Here is a 22934-nt window from a genome sequence, read left to right as displayed (position 1 = left end):
CAAAGCAATCTGAATCAAGTGATGCTGATTTATGACTTGACAGTCTATAGCTGGTCTTCAGTTTAGTAGTTGCTGGTTTTTGGAAAATACACTTAAGGTAACAGTTGACTCTGGGATCTCCAGAGTTTATTAATCTTTGGCAAAGAAAATGTTTCCTGTATTTAAAACTTCCTTAGAGCAACATATTCTTCTTGTTATGTTCTGAAGTTTCAAAAATCAGTGACAACAAAAAGAGTAAAAAGGGATGCTCCTAAACTTCCATTAAAACATGCAAAACAATGTTTAAAAGTCAGATCAGTTTTACATCTGTTAGATCTCAATGAGATTCGTAAAACAAACTGTTAAAAAAAAAGATGTATTAACTAAGTTTTAGAAATTTGTGCATTCACAATTTTAAAAATCAAAATATATGGGAAAGTTTGTTTTTGTGTACAGCTAACCCTCAATGAAATAGTTCATTACCAGAAAACAATCACAAGAAAAACATTTTTGGAAGGATGTTGAACTATATTGTTTTCAGAAGAGGATAAATGATGGCGACTGCATATTCAGTTTTAACTCCAGATTCCACATTAGGATAAGAGAGAAGTTTTATCCCTTGGCTTGTGTAGGCTACCACTAACTTCAGGGTTTTTCTAACAACTTGAACCCATCTCTAAGTTGGTACTTACTCTGTAGCATTCATGTGATAAGTAATAAACTTTTCATCAAGGCAAAAATGCAGTAATTACAGTTTTCCTAATGTCCTGTTGCTAAAGGAGCTACACAGCAAACTTCAGTGAAAATTCGTTATTTGATGCACAAAACTTAATGTCCTAATGTCAAGAAAAAAAATAAAAAACCCCAAAGGAAATAAAGTCAGGATCAAATGTTGACCTTTGTTGGGCATTCGTGATTTCTGCTGATGGAGGTGCCATGGAAGCATAATTCTGGTCCCATGTGAACTGGCATAGTCACATGATACAACTATTTCTATTTTTGATATACAAGGAGGTGACCAGTTCAAGAAGCAGAAACAGTAACTAACACATGCTAGTCTAGGATCTTACAAGTACCTGTGCAGAACTACTAAAACCTGTATTTTAACCTGTTCATGTGTTTTGATCATGAACTAAATTTTATACATGTTCAGCACAAATAGCTTGAAGGGCAAGTTATCATTATATTAGAATAACAATTAGAATAATCAAATTTCAGTGCACTTAACCTTAAAACCTCTCTCCTTAATTCTACCTTACTGTAGGCAAGAATATTTGCCAGTCATTTTTCTTTAATTATTTACATTAACAAATGTAATTTAAAATATGAAGTAAAAATAGCTATTGATACTATCCTAAATTATTAAAAGCAAATTATATTTAAAAGGAAATTTTTAAATGTTATAATTACATAAAAATCTAAAATCTGCACTGAAAAAGCATTGTTCAATATATCCTAGGAGTATTATTTCTATGTTATTGCAATATAAGAGAGATACACTGCATTTATCATGACTCTCTCATAGTCTTTGGCTCCTAGAGTAAAAAAAATTAAAAGGACATAACTGTTACAGATAAAGGTTTCATTGTTTTATTCCTTTGCTACCATGAGAGTTTCCTGTTAAATAGTTCTTTTTACTTTTTGAAAGATGGTCAATTCCTACTGACTGATGTAGATGCAGCTAAAGTTTTTTTGGGGGTTCTTTTCTTTTAAAGTTGGAACATAGTATCTCAAAATAGAATCTTAATAAATCAATGTAAAAAATCCCCACAATTTATAACAAAGAATATATCAAATTGACAGTTTAATTTTTACATTTTTAATCTGAAAGATAAATATTATAAAATGCCATGTAACTCTGTAGTTTGATTATCAATCCTATTAATCATCATAGAAAATAGAGGGGAATTTCTTGTTCCTCCCCACTGAAAGAACCCTGTAGGTGAGATGAAGGAATCCCTCGGATTCTAAAACAAACAAATGAAACTGTTTAAGAGAATAAAAACCAAAAATAAAAATTCTACTTCCCCCATCTCTCTAGAAAGAGTGGGCATCTGACAACATCTGCTTGGAAAGACAAAATCCTAGTGGAACAGACTGGTTGATGAATTCTCTACCATACAAATCATTATTATTCTCATTAAAATACAATGTTCTGTATTTCAACGCGAGAAAGAATTTGGAAATATAGCCTTTATACTTTTCCTCTGGTCAGGACTAGAAGGCATCACAGAGGACAAAGTCATCAATAAAGACATGGGATAAAATCCTGCTGTGTTGATTTATTGCAAAAAGTACTTTATACCTTTACACACATCTTGCATGTTGTCAGAGGTGCAGCGGAGTTTGAAAACAAACTATACTAGATATAGTTTTTGGTGAAGAATGTGAATGCTTACAAAGTATAACTGGATATTACAAGAGGAAAAAACTTGCTTTCACACTGACAAGAGAACAACAAAGAAATAAAAATACTTTTTAAAATGAACTTTAACTTCTTCCTGTTATTTTAGGAATAGAAAGGTCAAACCACATTGTGTTAAATATTTTTAAAGCCTACATACCATTTTTGTTAAATCGTGGCCAGCCCAGTTCTATGCAGAACCATCACTCCCGAGTCAAGATATTAAGCCCAATTGGAAATTCCCATGAAGGCTAAGATTTCTTTGAGAGTATTACACTAAAGCTAAGAAATATAGCAATAGATAATCAATTCACTTTTATGCCTGAATCCTAAATGTCCAAGGACAATCCCTTATGAACAGTGCAGACGCTGTGTTTAACTGATGCCACCACTTAAGCCACATTTATTGTTTTTTCTCCAGATGGCAGCATGACTTATGTTTACAGTATAAAAGTATACTCTACAGTGTATATCAAAAAGAATCAGGTGGGTTTTTTCCTTTTTAATTAGCATCTTATAGTAATTATCTAAACCTACATTGAAGAATATTAACTTAAATTCACCCTAAAAAATATTTTAGCATTCTTCTATAAAAGACAGGCATACTTACCTTGACTCTGTTAAATATTATTCCCATTAGTGTCATACTTTGTCAACTCACCAAAGGAGAAGTTTAAAGAAGAAATGTAAAGCTCAGTGCTATCCTTTAAGAGCAACACTATGAATAGCAGCATCTCTATTTCTAAAGGATCAGGTTTACTAAACTGTTTTCTAAACTGTGAGCACATGCTGCTGTCTCATCATTAATGTAGAATGTATTATTGTCTAGTAAATGTAAAACGGATTCTTACAAACCTATTCATCTATTTAACAGAAACTCAAGAAAATAACTGAGAGAAAGGAAATACTTTCCCCCACTAACATTTTCAGCATAAACTTATGGGACCCAATCCTTAGTTCTCAACAATACCTATAAATAAAAGCCTTTTTGTTTTGAAAATTCTTGCCTGTAGATTAATGGTGGAGTGGATTAGCACTCTATATGTGCTCTTAGCTGTGGAGATGCTGGTCCAGTACTTTTCATATAAAAGGAGTAAGAGAACCAAAAAAAGGAGAGGAGGGGAGCCATATAATTTGGTCTATTTTTGTATTCTCAGTATAGAGGGAAAAAAAAAGTCTGAAATAATGAGATTTATAATACATATTTTTCTAGCTTTCTTACTCATCTTTAAAGTATTGACAATTTTCTGTATAATTAATTACCACACAGAAAATATTTCCAACGCTGATGTGCAGGGTAATTTTACCCTAGCTTATTCCTGCCAGAGAGGAAACTCAGGCACCTGGGGAATGTCTTGCTTTGCCATCTTCAGCTCTTGCTAAGGAAGTCAGCTGAAATTTAGGGTGATGCTTTTAGGGATAAAGATTCAGAATGCTCTACCCTAGCCTCCTCCTAAGGGAGAGTTCTCTTTCTACTAATTTCAGGGAATGTAATATTGTTAAAACTTCAGTTCTGGAAGCCAAAATTATAAATACCATGGCAGAAAATGACCACAGATGTATTAGTCATTTAAAGAACTAGAATGTTACATTTCTTGAAGATGCTTTACACCCTAAAAAAGCACTGTATGATTTGCTAAAAATTTTTCTTATCTCCAAGTGGGGTTCTCATACAATAATGCATAGAGGGAGGCACTGGGAATTAAAGAAGACACGATACTTGATTGTCCACAGAAGGAGGTCACTGAGGCAAACAAGTCTAAGCTAGTGAGAAAAACTGCAGAGCTATTGCACAGCCTGTCAGTTCCACTGAATCTGACTTGCATCAAAGATATATTCTGTAAAAAAATTTCAACGAAGTCTAACAAGAACTTCATTGGGGTGAAAATAAAAAGGAGTAACTTCAACAGTTTTCCATTAAATTAGGAGCTAATAATTTGACTTACAAAGGGGTTTTTTTGTAAAGAAGTTTCCAATTAATCCTTTCAAAGTTCTAGACACTAAATGAACATGAATGGCTGCACAAATGCAGTGAAAAAATGTAGAAAATTAAATCAAGAGGGGCAAAAAATTATTTATTTAATTTCTAGTACTTTACTTTACTTTCATAACCCCCAGTGAAAGTCAGTCAACAATTTAATTAGAAATGTCTAGTTTTCACAGGACCAGACAGTCTAGCTGTAGCTGTTTTTTTATTGAGTGCAAAAAACAGCTTCATCAGGTACAAAGTGAAGAGAGAGATGTCCATGGGCTTCTGCCTCCATGGAGGCATCTAGGCCTAAATCAGAAAAGCTGAAGGCAGGAAGGGGGAAAAAATAAAGAAAAAAGGGAGAGGCAGGAGAGAAAGGGTAACTAAAAGAACAAGCAAGCTGCAGCTTAAGATGGGGCAGGGCAGGGTTCTGCCTAATGTCAACAGATTAATGATGGAGTATAGAACAAAACAGATTTCCTGACAGTTCTATAGGCAGCACTCAACTCCAGTCACCCCAATGATATGTTCAGTATCACTGTCCAAGAGTTTCTGAGTCTTGTGGAGTGAATTTTACTGGCCCTTTAAGGACTTGTTTTTTTAAACAATGACTGAAACCTGAGAAGGTTGAGAATAATTCCACTTTCAGTAGCACAAGTAAGACTAAAATGTCATCTATTTTGTGATTGTAAAGCTGTTGGAGAGGAATTGGCACAGAGTAAAGAAGTGTCTGGCTGAAAGGTCTCTAAAACCACCTTACATCTGGGCACAAACTAGAGCTGGACTTCAGACATGCCTTTCCCCAGGTCTTTTGCAGTCCCAAGCTGAGAATTACTGTAGTTGTCTACAAACACAAGAAGACTGAGATTAGAAGCCCAAAGAGGCCAGTGACTGTTGCTACTCTGAGGCCCAAGACGTGTTTTCAGAATTCACTCACAAGATCCCAGGCATCCCACTACATCTTCTTTGGAGTTAGGTTAATGAAAACTCCTGATCTGCCCAAGATTTTGACATTTTAAACACCCTGGAAAGTTATTTGTTATGGATAAAGCTTAGGGAAGGATTTTCACTACTAAAACCATAAACTCTTTTGCAGATTGGAAGTGAATAGGGAAAAGCAGAATAACTGTGAAAATCTTTGGAGTAAGGAAGACAAAAAAAGCTAGGAAAATGATGCTGAAGGAAAAACAAAAGACAGAAACACACCATGAAAACGCTATGAATATACATATGCATTTGAATTGGAAAGGCAGAACAAAACATTTGAGTCTTGAGATCCGTATAATCAATCTGCCTTCTATTTCTCCTTATTTCCAGTTCCAGTATGGTATATGGTACATCATCCCTACCGGGATCGTTTGGACTAAAATGTACTTTTGTATTTATACACAAGTACATTTTCTTCACCAGGAAAAGGCAATAGTGCACACTAGACAGTCTGCAGAGTGATTCTTATATAAACATACATATTATACATCTATTGTGTTAGTGAATCTGAAAATAAAGTTTCTACACAGGTTCTGTAGCAGGTAAATAACACCTTTCCTTTCCTGGGATTTAGATGAAGAAAGTATTAAATAAACATTTTATTATTACTATAGTAAAATAATGTTACATTATATTAAGAATACAAGGTCAATCATTTAAGAGCAATCACATACTTATCAACTGGTCTGCAAGATAGAGAACATCTATATGTCACAAGAAAAATCAGACTCTTTAAAAACAGGACCCATTGTATTATCTAATGTGACTCCTAGTTGCACTAGGAGATAATCTCCCAACAGTTTGAATGTTGTCATGGGTATGGACAAAAACGACAGATCTTTCTGACAGAAGCTGGTTAGTTTGTGGGAAATGTTCATACTAATGCATATACAATGCAACATGAGGTAACTTGAAAATAGAATTCTTGTCACTGAAACTGTTAAAAAAGTACTTTTTTTAAAGGTGTGACTGACATTTCTTACTATAAAAATTTCTCTTTGCTGCCTTCTGCAAGAAGCAAGCACTTCAAACTCTGTGACTCTCCCAATTTATAAAACAAACATTTGTGCAAGTTTTCATGACTTGTTATTCTTTATTTTTAAAAATAGGCTTATTCATTCTGTTCCATTCTGAAAGATTAAGGCATAATGGTAGGATGGTAGGAGAGTGAAAAGGCAAATGATTAATTGTATATTGCACACATACAGAGATCCCACTAGTTGTAAACCAATGTTTCAGTTTTAAATAAGGTGGTCATTTATTTCAATTAATATAATCCATTACTGTAAAACATGTCTTCCATCTTTTCTGTGTAAGTGGAATTTAGAATCGTTCCTATTTGGAAGAAAGGAAGAAGAATCTACAAGCAGATACATTTTTATTGAAAATAAATTTTTAGCATCTAAGCCACCACAGCATTATGTTAATTGCATTCAGTTTATGCATTACAGAACCACTTCATGCGTAAAAAACTGCTTTTGGGGCATGCAATTTTATCAGGAGATTTAAGTATCTTAATGTTCTCATGAACTTTCATAATTTCCCTTAATTCATGATTTAAAAATTCTATTAGGAATTTAAATATTTTCCCATGTTAAAAAAAAATTAATTTTAATGAGACTGTTACTCATGTGCTTTTTACTACATATTCCACAGTGTTTTCTTTCCTTAGAATTAATTTATGCTGACACATGTAACTTGTTTCTGTGATTTTCTGCATGAAATCCATGCTCTGCCATGTTTTATTTTGCTTTGCTGTTCCTTGCTCACTTGTTTCATATATAGAAATAAATTAATAAAAAGAGGAACTTGGGACACTTTCTCTTCTGGTTTGTTTGTTGGTTTTGGGTTTTCTTCCTAACAGAACTTGCAGAATTAGAAAAAAAAACATTTACAGATATGATATTATTAAATAATTTCTGAAAAAAAACCCGTAACCATCAATTAATAGGTATTAACTCCTACTAGAATGATACTTGTAGCATCACTGAAATTACAGATGTTTTAAGTTCTATAGAGGTTACTGGAAAAATTTAATGGACTAATACAGTAGTGGGTATACTAAGCCATCTTAAAGCAATGAAAAAACTGTTGGTCTCAATTCAACTGGAACACATTGGGTTGTAAATAAATGGTATGTATTTGGCTGTGTCATGCTGTGTGAAGAACATAGAGTGTAGGAGGAACTACCTCAGTGGCATCAAATAGGGTGCCAAATACCAACAAAATTAAAAATCAGCTACACATCTCAAATGTGCTTCTTCACAAGTGTGAAGGATAGGATTCCAAAGAAAGGCTTATAAATCTACTTATGTACACAACAAGAACATGTAGAGTGAAGAGTAAAAACTTACTGTGATCCAGTGAAGTGTTCCAAAATGAGGTTCAAACCAACCAAAACCAAAAAACAACTGACTTCTAAAACCTTCTAAAACATGAACTTGTTCCCACTGAAATGCATGGCAAGTTTCCATTGATATAAGTTTTCTAGGAATGATCTTTAATACTGCTGTTTAATATCTAATCTATATTACCGTTATTTTTTTGCACAATTCAACTTGGAATGCAGTAGTGTGATATGAAAAGCGTGTTTTGTTTGCAAACTTGGAATGAAATCTGGCTTGGACTAGATTGCACAGTAAAGAAGCCAGCAAAAGGGAATTTGACACTCACCATTCTGGCAGAACTCAAGTTTCTCAAAAAAAAGTCTTACTGGCTACACACCAGAAAAGCTATTGATCCTTTCTACTAGCATGTTAAATCTCAAACTATCTGTGAGATTTAAAAAATCTCTTATTTCTTCTTCTTTATGACCTATTACTGAGTTAATTAGGAGTTCTCAATCCTTATTCAGCACAGTACTTACACATGTTTCCAACTTTACACTCCTGACAAAACCCAAATCCTTATCTGGCTTCATTGACTTCATTGTAAGTTATGTTAAGCAGAAGTTTATGACTGAATAAGCACTCTGGTATTTTGCTGAACCAGGAACTTGACTTCTGCAGATGACAAGGAGTCCCTCTGACTTCTTTTGTTTACAAGTGCTCAGTTTTATCAGGTCACAGTTATGTGCCTTTAGCAAAATAGAGATAACAATTATTTGAGAGCAAGATCTATCATTTTGTCAAGTCATGACTCAAGAGTAGTCCATGTGGAGAGGAGGATGGAAAGAAGCGTAGTATGAATCAGATTCTTAACATACAACTACAGAATAACAAGATTAGCATATTTTCAATTATTATTACCATTGACATATATAGAGAAGATTAAGTGGATCAGAAGAATTAAGCTTTGAAAGTATTGATATGCTAAATTCAGCTATATAATAATACTGGCAAATATTGATACTGATTAACTTTGTGCTATGGGAGTTAATACTCTACATACAAAGTCTGAAATACAATTCTGGGTTTGGAAATATCTGTTAATCAAATGAAGTACTATGCATTTTAATGTTTTGCTCATGCTACTTTAGCAATATATCTTAGTCATGACTTGGCAATTCAGTGATCATGAAGCCTTTGATCTATATCCTGACCTGTTAAATAGTATCAGACAAAACAGAGTGGGAGAAAGGATGCTTTAATGCAGTGGATATTCTTTCAAGCCAAACTGAGAAGGCACTAGGTCCATTTCTAAAGACTTTTCTTTTGGTTGCAATTGATTAAAAAGAGAGGAAATTCAATGATCTAAAGTCAGAAGGATATTTATCACATACTAATAATTCCTTGCGTCAGTTAACACACTGTGGATTATTTATTCTCCAACTGTGTCATAAAAATGAGTCAGTGCTGGTTAACAAGAAAATGTTTTTTCCTGTTAATCAGTGATGTAATTTTCAAAGTGGAAGGTAGCAGATAATAGCAATTTACTACAAAGTAAAAATAAAATCTTTACCCTAATAAAAAGGATCTTCTCTCCGACTCTGTATCTTCCCTGTGAAAGACGCTCCACACAGAACTTATTAGGGCATTTACAAGGTGGATCTTCAGAAATGTGTTTAACCTGTGAAACAAGAAGTTATTAATAGAAACTATTTAAAATGGCATGGATAGCAAAACATTCCATAAGACACTTGTCATAATATATCACTTAATATAAGTCTTAATTGATGATGTTTTTCTTGGTTTTTCTTAACATTTCTGTAATCCCAGAAAGCACCCTATGGGTGCTTCTAATAGCAATGATTTAGTAGCTGAGATGAGTTAAAAATAGAGACAAATGTCACATAGTTCAGCATCAAATTTGCACTCTTTTATCTGAAGTCAAACAGTTTGTTACATGGAGTTCACCATCAACCTTTTGTAAATGTATTCTCAGTATTTTATGGTGAATCAGCTCACAGTGTTAATACAGGTAACAGGCAAAATGAAGATGTCATAAGATGCATCCTGCCTTCTAAATACATATAAATATAGAGGTATCTTCCTTACCAGTAAGAGGCCCTGCCTCTTTAAAATTGTGCACACCACCTTAGAAAAAAAGCATACAGAAAATACTGTGACATGATTAAAAACTCCTGCCAAGACACTCCCCAGAATTTTCAACTGCCCTTTGATGATCTCTTTGTTAGGGCTAGTTCAATCAAACTACCTCAAGTACACTATCACTGCCAAACCTAACTACATAGCCCCAAAAATAAGGGCTGAGAAAAAACAGATGAAAACCACTTTCCTGCTTTTTATTAGCTGCATCAGCTTGACTTTGGCCTCCTTGTTCTGGCATATGCTACCAAAGGCAGTGATGTTTAGTAAAAGAATATTTTGTACTCTTCAATGATAGGAAAGTAGCAAAGGCATCAATATCAAGAGCAGATCTGGCTGTGAAACTCTTATTTGACATTCATATTGCACTTCTGCATTGGAACAGCAAGAATAAGTGCAGCATTTTCGTACACTGTGGTTTTCTTGGACAAAGTACATACCTAGTACATCAGCATCAAACAATGCAAAATGCCAGAAGAACTTGTAGATGTTTGTCCACTTCAAATAATATTCCAGACATTTTCATATCCAGTTTGTAAACCAAGGCCTGTAAAAATGGTCTGAGGCCCAGGAAAGGATATTTTCAGAATAGCTAACAAATTAAAGTCTTAAATTGTTTCATAAAAAGAAAAGATGCCTGGCCAAATCTGTAGCACTCTAGTAAGTGTTTTAGTTATCATGAATAGATAAGGCTTCTGAAGGACAAATGGCTTTCAGATCTGCTTTAAGAATTAAGTTTCAGTATGTTAAATAAGACATAAAGAACTTATAAGGTAACCAATTATTGTTTCTATACTTCTGAAACTAGCCCTGTTGAGTGATTCAAAGGCTTTCCAATTACTTCTGAAAATTGCTCAGTGCCTTTATCGGAATAACATTATTACTTTGTGGAGGGTTTTTTATAAGTATTCTTAAGATTTCTTTTTTTAAATCAGGGCATGATATTTTTATGAAAAAAATAATTAGAATAACACTTAACAGAGGAACTCCACATGTATTTTACACACAAAAAGTGTTTCTCAAGTATCAGATGAGTTGTCCTCAGTTTGAATGAGTCACTTTTTGCATTGTAAGATCAGTTACTCAAGTGATTTTTATCAACATGGGTGAGACTTAGCCACCATTTTTGGTGAATAAACTATTTAGATAGTCAATGTACAATAGGAATAACTTATATGAAGTCAGTGGTTGATGATTTCAATCCACGTGCAGGTTGCTGAGGATGAAAAAGGTGTATTGCTGTATTTCTTGGAATATAGTACCAGGACTGGGACTGTGCTTAGGGAGCTTTTTGGCAATGGCTCTCTGAATACTGTTTGATAATCAAGGATTCCTGACATAGTATCCTATGGCATTTATCACCCTTGGAGACATTGGAAATTCGAAGCTGAAAATGGGTGGTCAGAACTTAATGCTTCATCCACCAGAGTTCATCTAAGGAACCAAAAACTCAGAGTAGCTGGGCCTAAACAAGTTCAAGGTTATTTTGAACTGTGTAAGCAAAATCTTCAGCCTGTGGAGAATGAAAGCCAACAGATTTATTCTAGTGTAAAACAGAGGATAATAAGATCTTCACTGTTGATCCTGCTATTGAGGGTTCCATTGCCTTACTGTCCCAAAGGACACAGAAGTATTGAGTGGAATTTGGAAATCAAATAAGGAAGCAGAGGGAGGAATTATATTCTATTTTACTTTGTGTCTGGACTATATGAGCAACTGCTGCTATTTTATGGTGTGAGTGTCTGGGGCAGTGCCGGTCAGGAATCTAGCTGGATGAATTCCATTCTGTTTCTATCCGTACTGCTTTCTAAATTAAAGGAGGTGGTTAGAGAAAACCTAGATACTCTCTGTTCAATTTCTACAATATATGCAGTCATCATCCTCCTTCTATACATAACTGTTCTTTCTCAATTCTGTTGAAACACGAGTGCTTTTGCAAAGTTAAGGAAGAAATACAAACCAGAAAATTTTAAATGTAATTATATGCATCAAATAAAAAAAGTGTTTCAATAAAATGAATGAACATTATATTCCATCTGCTCTTTGTAACAGGAAAGTGGCACATGGATTTTTCAAGAAGTGCTTTGTAACTCCCAGGTGGCACATCTACCTTGCAATGTAGTAGTTGCTATGGTAACTGCTTCTTTTTACAGGCTAGATTTTTACTTTTCCAGTTTAACCTCTTCATGGTCTCAAAATGTGTCCTTTTCATCTGATTCCAGCTGTTTCAAATGAACCCCTATGGGTTTGCACCAGAAACATGAACACTCAATATGCTGCAACAAGTTTAATGAAATTCAAAGCAAGATACTTTTGTTCTAACAATGAGGAAAACAATGCTTGTTTTTTAACTATGGGAGAATCATGCAGAACAGCATAAAAATTAGGCTGAAATATCTTAGAAGTGTTTGTTAACATTCAGTACAAGTCAGTATGAGCCAAATCTCGTCCTGACTCAGTCCTTCCTCAGACAAAGTACCAAGTGGGAGTTGGTGAATAAGGAGTAAAAGAGTAATAAGAAGGGAATGTGGCCCTAAGCACAAAGCTAGGCTAAGCTGCAGAGCTCCTACACAGTGTGACTTTTTTTTTTCCAAGCTTCAGACATAAATAATTGTGGTCAAAAAAACCCCAAAACTCTCTACGTCTACAAATGTTTAAAATAGAGTGAGATGTTAAACTCAGGCTTGTGTGTGTTTTGCAAGTAAGTGCATATCAGAATGGGTAAGATAGGAAGAAGCTTCCTCCCACAACTTACAGCATCATCCAACAGTTTCCCTGTGCTCTTTTTCCCAGGAGACTTTGTGGGTGATGGTGAAGGAGATGGAAGGGGAGCTGAAAATGTTTCCTCTTGTTCAATCTCTTTTTCCAATTTTATTAATCCAGGAGGTTCCACCCCAAACCTTTTGGAAACATGCAAATAATAAATTACTAGTCCATATAAAGTATTATGTATTTTAAACTGAAACAGTGGAAAGAATTTCTACTTTCTGTGCAATAGCAGAATGATACGCACATCAATAAACATGTACAAAATATAGCAACCATTATTGCCATCATGTCAAATTAATAGAAAAAAATAATTTAGATGCAGTCTCTCAGTTAATCAAATTTACAGGAAATACAGGTATTTTTTCAACTTCTCTGTCTGATAACATATATATTGGTGAATAATTTATGAACAACACTAGACCTCAAAAATTTGACTTGTCCATGCAGGACAGAGTCAAATTCAGTACATTTGTGCTTTTTTTAATTTTTTTTCTTTCCAAACAGCATCTTTTCAAATTACATGACAGTTTTGTGTTAGTATTTTTCAAAGAAATCCAAATGTAAAGGGATTAAGGGTTTTCCTGGTCTCAGCTATTGTACTGAATTTATAGATAAGTAAACTGAGACATGGCCACTACTCTTCAGAAGTGGTTAGTGTTTTTACTAATTGATTTTTGACAGCCAGTCTTCAGATCTCTGTTTACAGTGGCAACACACTTGTAGCTCCAGCTAGAACAAAATACATGCAACTTCAGCACAGACAAACCCAAAACAGAGCACTGGAAGAGCAAGGTTCTTTTTGAAAGATCTTTTGAAAGCTTTATGGCAAGTGATTGAGTCAGTATCTCACATGAAGCAGCAGAGCTTGGACAGAACTCAGAAGTCTAAAAGCACATCTCATTTTCCTAATTCCTGATAATCCCCTTATGGTTTTTTCGTTTTTTTTTTAATCTGCCAACACTGAACAAACCCCAGAAAAACAGATCGAGTTCCTTTTTCAGAGAATGACTTCAGCTTGGAAGAGTTATCATGCCAGGTAGGCTTCTCATAGCAAACTACTTGCACAAATGAAACCATATTTTCTTCTGTAGCAGAAAAGTCCATAGTCCAGATGCAGAACTATACTGACTTATCTAGATAAAGATCTGGACGCTAAAATATTGAGCAGTAACAAATATATATAATGAAAATTTAAGCTAAATACCATAATAATGATAGAAGTGTACAGAGAAAAGATATAAGTGCATATACTAGCTTTTGAGTTTTTCTGATAACATTTAATTTCATCATACTAATGCCTAGTAAATTAATAGAAAGTAAACCAAGAACCAAATCTGTGCTTGTATTGGCTTCTAACTGGTGCAGTCTGCCTAACGAAAAGTCAGCCAACATTGAAGCAAGCACATATATACAATCTATTTACTTCCTGTCTGTCTGCAGGTGCTGACAGGCTGTAAATTATTAAATTCCCACTGGGTTCTAAGCCTGCTCCTGCATACAGCCTTACTTATCACATAAAACTCTTCCACTGTAAGAAATGTTGCTTCTTTGCTTCTACTACTTTTCATAATTTCTACATTTTGTCTTTGTGATAGATTTTTAAAGTTTCCTGTACTTCCAGTATTCTGAATTCCTCTGGTGAAAAGTTGAAAAATAAAATCAATGAACAAAAACACCCATTTTTTTTCCACATGCTGTATCAACCTGAAGCAAAGTTGCTGGAAAGCTGAAATTGTAAAAACCACATCTTTTCTGAGAGGGGCAGAGGTGCAAATTCTGTTTGGGCAGGTATGCTGAGCATTTCCTTTTCTGCTCCTTTCTAGTCTGGCTTCTCACAGCTACACATGAAGCAGCATTGGACTGTAACATGATCTCTGGTAGACTTCTTAGAGCACCACTTTCCATTTTTATCAAGGTAAAATTGAATACAATAGCAGAAAGACCCTGAAATCGCTCAACAGTAATTCCAAAAGACCTGTGATGGTTGTTTAACCCCCCAGAGTTTAACAGTAACCCAAGAACTTCACTCTTTGTGCAGAAAAGATAATTTAGCTGTTTTCCATTGTATAATCTCTGACTTTCGTATACTTAGGGAGAATGCTGGATCTATGCAACCCACTGCAATAGTCCTGTGCATTGTCAGTGGTCAATTCCATCCCGTAGGACGGTTCCCTCTCTCATAAATCATCTCACTGTGACCACATAACATCTGTCAGTGACACAAGGGCTCATTTTAACTATTGAAGTTTCACAGACGATCTCAAATTTTGTTTTCATAAACAACTGAAATTCAGGATAATTTATCAGGCACTTGTATTTTTATTGGTATCTTTGAACTGCTACTCTTTGAGCCAGTGGTCACACCAGTTTCCCACTCACTGTGCAGTCCATCCATCAAGTCCATCTGTCTCTAATTTGGCTAAGAGGACACTATGAGATAATATGCTAAAAGGATTACTAAAGCAGAGGTAAATAAATTGTCACCTGTCTCCCCTCCTCCACGGAGTATCTGTTGAATACAGAACAGAACTCAATTTAACTCCTCCTCAAGCAATCCTCATTCTTCCTCACTTGTGCCTCAATCACATGTCTATTTGCATTAAATAAAAGAGCTTAGGTTGACTTATGGGAGTTACAGACCCTGAAGACAAACAATAATCTAGCTGGGCAAAGTGTGCCAAAAGCTGAGTCCTTGTGATGAGTAAGCCACTTCGAACATATCTTTCTGCTTCTAAAATTACTCAGTGTCTCTTACTCTTTTCGTTCTTCAAAAACAGACTGAGGCACATTTTGAAAGATCTCTGCAGCTCCTGTTCTGGAAAGCAGATCCCTAAGACTGCCAACAGACCTGGTTTGCTTTACAAAGCATACGTCTGACTTCTCTCCTGTTTAAAGCAGCACAGCAGTGTCACTTTAATGTGCTCTTTCCTACATCTAATGAAGGCAATTACCAGTTCTTCTTTCCCATACAGTTCTAGTTAACCACAGCTCAGGCAAAACTGGCATCACGTATTTGGTTTTCAATTGTATTAACCTGACATTCTACTTCAGTTTTGGTGTACCTTGGAAGTGTACAAGACTATAAATGGGGGGTTGTTTGTTTTTGAAGAGATACTAGAGCAGGAAAAAGTAGACAGACATATTATTTGACCCTGAAGCTATAAATAAAATTAAAATAAAGAGACATAAATACAGAAACATAAACAAAATACATAAAATAATCATTAATGATATATGGTAATAAAAATAAAAAATAAAATACAAATATTTTAAGAGTAAAGGGATAGATATGCATAATAAATGACAACATGGCTTATTTACTTGTTCAGTATTTCTTTTCATGTCTGGAACAGAAAGCATCTGAGACATGGAAGCTTAAGACAAATATAAAGGATAAGATTCTATTTTCATTCCCTTGTAGATCTATTGAGACATCAAATCTCATTGCAAAATGAGATTAATCTAACTCAACCAACTTTAGCAGAATCCAACACTACCTAACTACTAACATGCATTCCCTGAGGAAGCTGGATACTATCAAGTAACCAAGTGGGGCAGATACTCCTGACAGTTATGCCTCAGGCATAGGGTCTATCTCCAAGCTGGTCTTGAAAGCACAGTTTGTTTGCTCAGGTAAATTAAGATTCATTAAAATCAATTTCATTATGCACCTGCAGATCAAAATTCTTTCCTCTTTGTGGGAAGTTAAAATAATTTGCCTTTTTAACCCAAGTTTTAGAGATAACAAAAGAATTGAAAACTTGAAATCAACTATTTTTTTGGTTATTGCTATTCCTATGCAAGCTTCCACTGACAGCAAGGGTCCTTCTGAAACTTGACCATGAGACAAATTTCTTGTTTTCCATGTGAGTTCATTCACAAAATATGAATACACATGATGTAATTTTAACATGGCAAATACTGGTTCTTAAGCTTGGAATAAACAGGGGTCTTCTTCACACTGATTGTCACCACAAGGATTCTTCTGAAATTGATGAAATTATCTGCATAGCAAGGTACTCCAATTTGACGCACATGGATGAATGCAACTGCAATTTACAGGCAAGACTGGGCAGCAGCTCTGCTGCTCATGTATTTTTTAGTAAATCTTATGCACTATGGTGGTTAAATCTTCATCTGCAAAAAGGGGGAAAAAATCACATTCTAGTTACTGTACTTTTGATTGCTTAGCAAAAGTCTTTGTCTTGATGTCAAAGATAACATTTCAATGTACTGAAGGTCCAGCATGGCTAGAACCATCTTGGTCAGATTTAGGTCATGTGAAGATCATCTTATAACCAGTAAACTTAATTAAATCACAGTTTTTTTGTAGAGTGATCTGACTTTAGAAGGAGAAACAGCTCAAAGCTTCATAGAAAAAAAAATTCTCAAACCCTTCCTCTCCTAATACAAGGATAGCCAACAAATATCTTCATGGAGGTACAGAGATTTTGTAATATTTTTTAACAACTGCTCTCAAGAGGGACATCAAAACAAACATTCTATTTGAACCTAATGAGCACAAAATTTAGCTTGAGATGTGCTGATTTAATGTCTGTCAATAGCCACTGCTGTCAAGAATGCAAATATTTCATCAATCTATAAATATTTTCACCTACCTTGCTGCAATTCTTCCAAGTTCCAGCAAACAAAGGCACACTTCTCTTGGCTGCTTATGGAGTACTAGAAAAGCAAAATGAAGATGGAAAACATTGATAAATAAAAGCTACTTTAAAGATCTTAGGGACGGAATGGAACCTAATCATCAACATCTGTAACTCTTGACTGATAAATGTTTGTTTTCTTTGGCTTGCAGTGGAATTTTACTGGAATAAAAAGGATGGGATTGATGAATGGTTCTCAGAGTGCAAACAGTTCAGAAGTCCCATTTAGTTTTCTAAATCACTGAATAATTATTTGGGATAATTCATAATCTGCAAGCAGTTAATAACTTTAAAAATAATCAAAAGATCTGGCAGAATACTTTCATTAGTAGAATGTCAAAAATAATAACATTAGAGTGATACCTTTCTTTCTACAGACTAAGAGAATTCATGTCCTTTAGATCACTATATTTCTTAGCCAATTTAAATAAAAAAAAAAACAAAGTTGCATTAAGAAAGATATACCTCACTATAAATTTGGTCCTGAATTATTTTTACATCTACTCTTAAAGCAAATATGAAACTAGAATGCTTTAGGAATCAGTTCTTCACAGTACGAAACTCCCAAACAGACAAAAAAAAGTTTCTTCTTTATACATACACACATATATGCAAGTCTCCATGCCTGGATTCCACATAGAATAGATTTTTTATGATTCAGAAGTAGCTGTGACACAGCATGATCTTCTCATTGTGAGAGACTGAAATGTTAAGGGTTAATGTCCCAATCATCCATTTGCAAAAGCAGCAGGTGCTTAACTGAGGCCAGGTTGGCACTCATATTTGAACTGTTTAAGAGCAGCCCAGGCACAGAGGAGGTGTGCACCCACCCCCAGAGGATGACCACAACAAACCAGCTTTTGTTGAGCAACAAGCTGGGTTTTGAGCCAAATAAGGGAAAAGGCTCATAAGAAGCAGATTCTACAAAGTGGGATAGTGCTTTTTGTCATGGCAATGTCCTCCCTTACATAACTGGCTCAGGTGTAAAAAACCCCTCTGTGGAAGGTATTGGGACACTCACACTTCCACATAGGCCTGAAGGCATACATCCCTTCTGATGGGCATAATTGGCTCAGCTGCACTGATGTGAGAGGCAGATGACATGTTTTAGGTGTCATAAACCATCAAAGTTCCCTAAAGTGTGCCCAGACTCATTTCTGGGGCCTTCCACCAGAGGACTGCACATGATCCATAGGGTTGCAACAGACTGTGCAAAACCCTTGCCCCAGGGGAGGTACCCTGGATGTTCTCACCTGAACCGGACTGTATATTAACCCATTGAATCTGGTGTTTCATGGGCTTCCCCCACCCTCGATGGAGCAAGACTATGACCATCAGTTCAAACAAGAGACACTGAAATTGCAACAATTAAGTCTTACTCCACTCTCTATTTTTATCCTTCTCTCTTTTCCTCCTATATTTTCTTAAGTAATATCTTCATACTTTTATATTGTTGCATTTCTATAGATGATAATAACCAAAATGGCTACATACCTCCTTTCCACTGCAACCAAATTAATCTAAAATAAACCTGCCATATATATATATATAAACACACTAGTCATTCAGTGTGGTTTCACTCTCATCTGCCAAAAAGAATCTATTAGCAAGAACCTGTTACCCTTGCCTTCAGGGGCAAGTTATAACAATTATGAAATACCACCATAAAGCAATACATTTTTTCCCCCCACAACTCAGAATAGGTAATGTTCTGTAAAGAAGTTCAGCAAAGCATATAAGCAAAATCCAAAATCAATAAATGAAGAAAAGTCTGTGCCTGTTTGCATAAGCAACTCCCCAAAACTCCAAGAAGAAGAAAGGAAAAATAGAAGAAAAGAGAAAAAAGTAATTATGAGTACATTGTAATCTACTCTTCAGAAATACCTATTGGAGTAAAGCCCTCATGTTGTGGGTAAAAATCAGGTTTTAAAAATCTCCACAATAATCAAAGAATTTTCACCTTACACTTCAGATTGAATTGAGACCAAAAAGTAATTGTGTGATGATTTGTATAAATCAGTAAAAGACTGAACAGCATCAAAATATTTTTTTTAAAATGAGTTAAGGTCAATCTGTAATCTAAAGACTCACTAAACTCAAGTGCATGAAGAAAAAATACCATACCTGAAAAAGATATTTTAATGTCTAGTTAAAGCTCTGAAAGTAATAACTTTGTTCTATGTATGTATGAGACCCAAAACATCTCTAGGTTTTAAACATCTCTAGGTAACTAACACCCTGGGGCAGACCTTCAGCTTCTGTGACTTCAACTTGCAGCTCCACTGACATGAATAAGTGTAAGTGGTGTGAGCTGAATACTCACCCCAAAATCTTTTCCTAGTGTCTGCGTAGCCCTTTGAGAGGTATGTATTTGTCCTCTAATCTCATCCAAATATATTTCCAAAAGTGAAACTGCAGAGCATGGAAACTAGACGGCACTGCACTAGGAAAGATATTTATTCTTCAGCCATCTGTTACTAAGAACATAAATGATGAACACTTGGACATTCAGCTATTTTCAATATTCTTCCTTCCCAAAACTACAACACAGTAATTATATTAAATACTTACCTATACTAGTAATCAGTATTTTTAAAGTGTTACATTCATGACCCTAGAAGTGTATTCTAATACTTTGGTTTTAAACCGGTTGGGACAGCCCCAAAATAAAACTTGATTTTAAGAAGTAAGGCATCCCCCAAAATCTAAATGAAATAAACTGGGTTTGGAAAAGTCAAAGAGTCAATTGCAATTCATTCGTATGCATATCTGAATGACTTTGGAATGGAGGAGAAAGAGAGGTTCAACTACTACTATTTGCAAAAAGATCCATAAATATAGCTAGAAGAGAATTTGATTTAAAATGTAAAACAATGCTCTACTCAAACAAAATTCACAGACCTTTAGCAAGTCTGACTCAACATAATCTAGACACATTTCATGCATTTCACACTGAACAATGTGAGACAGTGAAATAATTGTTACAGGATGAAGACGTGTGCGGACAATAACCAACCACAAAAACCAACATCAGGTCATCTCCTAAGAGTGCTTATAACAAGAAAATATTAGCATTCCTGAGGACTATACAGCATATGTATGTGGGGATTTCAGAGACAAACAAATGTTATTGTATGCAAATTCCCCGCATAAAATGAATGGAAATATCCATATATTAGAGAATCTCACTGATGGAATTTGCTTGACAAGAATGCAATGGGAAGATAGAGAAATAGTGCTAATTTTAGGTGTCCTGACAGTTATAGACCCTTTTGCTTTTCATCTCATCTCATCTCATCTCATCTCATCTCATCTCTTTATATGCTTCTTATCTGCTGTCCTCACTGCCTGCATCTTAACATGCTACCTCCAGCCACTCTTTGTTAACAATAGTTCCTTTTCAGCTCCTAGAAGTTTTTATCCTTGCTTCTCTCTGGCAATAACATTTCCCATCTTGTTGCTGTCCCATTCTCTTTTTAGAGGTCTTTCTTCTTTTGTTCATTTAACCTTTGTGCTTCTTCCATGTACTTCCATGTACTGTTCGCCACACTTTTGCATCCTTCACTGGTCCCTTCCCCAGTGCTCCTTACCTCAGTGCCTGGATGCTACCAGGAGAAGCAGAGGAGGAGCAGCCTCTGCTTTCAGCATTATCAGAACCTGTGACTGTGAGGAGACAGAACACACAACTCACATGGAGTCCATGTGTTTGCTGAACATGTTTAAACTGAGAGTTCACAACAACAAACCCTCAGGTTTTTTGCTTTGTTTGTGGTTTTGTGTTTGTTTTAAATTATTAGAATATCCAATCACAATACAGAAATAAACTTCTCACATCTTCCTGCCAAGTTGCAAATCTTGGCTCCTAACACTTTTATAAACAATTTTTAATGAAGTCACTCTTTCTTCTAACATAAACTACCTTTTTTTTTTGTTTGTTTTAAAGATTAAGATATCAGGCATAGCTAAATCACAAAAAGTAAATATGATTTCTGTTTCTAAAGCATTCCTTAGCCCACTAGAAGCAGAGTTTTATGAAGTATTTATTGTCACAGGCTTCCAATTGTCATCAGAACTCACACTAGTTTAGGTAAAGTTTTCCAAAAGGTTCGTCCTTTGATCCTTCTTCCTATTGTCTCTCACTTTTTCCTTTCATTTTTATTCTGATCCTACAGAAGGCTTTTTGTTCGTCAGAAAAACCCCCAACATTGCTTTGTCAACACTGTTAACTTATCCCAAACTTACCCTTGCTTCTGCATGAGAGTTATGCTATGACACACTTGTGCTTCACTCACCCACACTCCCTGCCCTGTTTCAGCTCAATCACTTACGGAAGTCTCAAAACAATTAAGGTGTCAAACATACTAGATCTAAGGATAGTAAAGAATTCATCTAGAAGAAATATAGAGATCATCTAAACACTAATAATTTACTAAAATTCATTAGTTTAACATGCAAATCCAGTGGTAACAACACTGAGTCCAGGATGCTTCTATAGTCCTCAAAATCATACATATTCAGTAATATTATGAGTAATTTAGTAAAGAGTTGTGAAAGATGGGACAAAATCTTATTCTGATGCAACTTCATGTAAATTTTAACACGGTGTTACAATATGTACATGTGTCAGTATAAAAGAACAGAAAAAACTTGCATCTTGAAACCAAATAAACTACAGTATTAATTGAAAAAATAATTTTCCCCTATGTATGAAATATTTTTAAGCAAACAACATTTGAGTATTTTTTAAAATAACCTTTAAACCAACAATGTTATAAGAGAGATCAGAGGTGTTTGTGTTTCAGTTTACTATTTCCATTAAAATACTAAATGCTTTTATTTAGGAATCCCGTCCATAAAATTCTAATCAATCAGTTGCATCAAAAAAGTCCATGTCATCTACTGTGTGAACAGGTGTATAGAATACACAGGCACAAAACATTAACCATCAACAGCATTCAACAACTCCCCAAACAAATGACATATCAGCATGCTCGCACACTTGGTGGCAAACCCTTTTCTTGCCGGGTAGACTTTATCATGGAAGAGATGCAGAATATTCATTGGTTCCAAATCCTATAATCATCCAACAACACTCCATTACCACAAAGAGTTCAGAACTTATGCTTTAAGTTCACTTAACTAAAACAATCATAGAAAATCTTACCATTCTTATTTGTCCAAGAAGAGTGTTCTTTGAGTATCATACTCTACAGGCGTGAGCACAGTTACAAATATCTCCACCTAGAATGCTTCCATAAATAAAACTACCATAGCTGTGTGAATCTGCTGCCCTAAAACCTATACACGGGAATTTACAAAGTATACTTATAGGAACAGAGGAGTTACAGGCAGTATTAACATCCTTACACTGCAAAGAGTTAGCACATCATGTTCAGAGTCCTACATAGTCTGATACATCTAAGAAGACCATTCAATGACACTATACCACAAGATTTGCACAGATGGTCAAAATTTGAATTTCGAATCATGACTTTTGCTATTAGCAAAGCTAATATCTTTTTCTTTAAATAAACTAACTTTAAAAATAAAAAAAAATCAAAACCAAGCATGCTAAAGTTGGCCATGAGTGCAGGGAGCATGCAGAGCGTCCCTCTATTTTGCAGCATTTAAGATTATCCCTACATACTGTGTTGCTATAATTTTTACAGATGTTA

The 22934-nt window shown here is 35.0% G+C and overlaps 1 protein-coding gene across 3 annotated transcripts in view; it reads right to left on the bottom strand.

Moving 5' to 3' along the window:
• Positions 1–22934, bottom strand: part of GAS2 (growth arrest specific 2) — a 79830-nt gene that overhangs the window by 19854 nt on the left and 37042 nt on the right. For 2 of the 3 annotated variants that reach the window (XM_017743658.1, XM_017743659.1), the window contains exons 6-9: positions 22257–22332; positions 17215–17278; positions 12582–12726; positions 9240–9347 (exon numbers count right to left, since the gene is read on the bottom strand). In XM_017743658.1, the coding sequence (XP_017599147.1) occupies positions 9240–9347; positions 12582–12726; positions 17215–17278; positions 22257–22332 (393 nt within the window). The remainder of the gene's footprint in view (positions 1–9239; positions 9348–12581; positions 12727–17214; positions 17279–22256; positions 22333–22934) is intronic. The other variant, XM_008640904.2, reaches the window with a different exon arrangement.

This window comes from Corvus brachyrhynchos, unplaced genomic scaffold, assembly GCF_000691975.1.
Source record: "Corvus brachyrhynchos isolate BGI_N302 unplaced genomic scaffold, ASM69197v1 scaffold169, whole genome shotgun sequence".
Taxonomy (NCBI): Eukaryota; Metazoa; Chordata; class Aves; order Passeriformes; family Corvidae; genus Corvus; species Corvus brachyrhynchos.
Note: the sequence above shows the minus strand (reverse complement) of the source record. Positions and strands in the feature narration are given on the sequence as shown.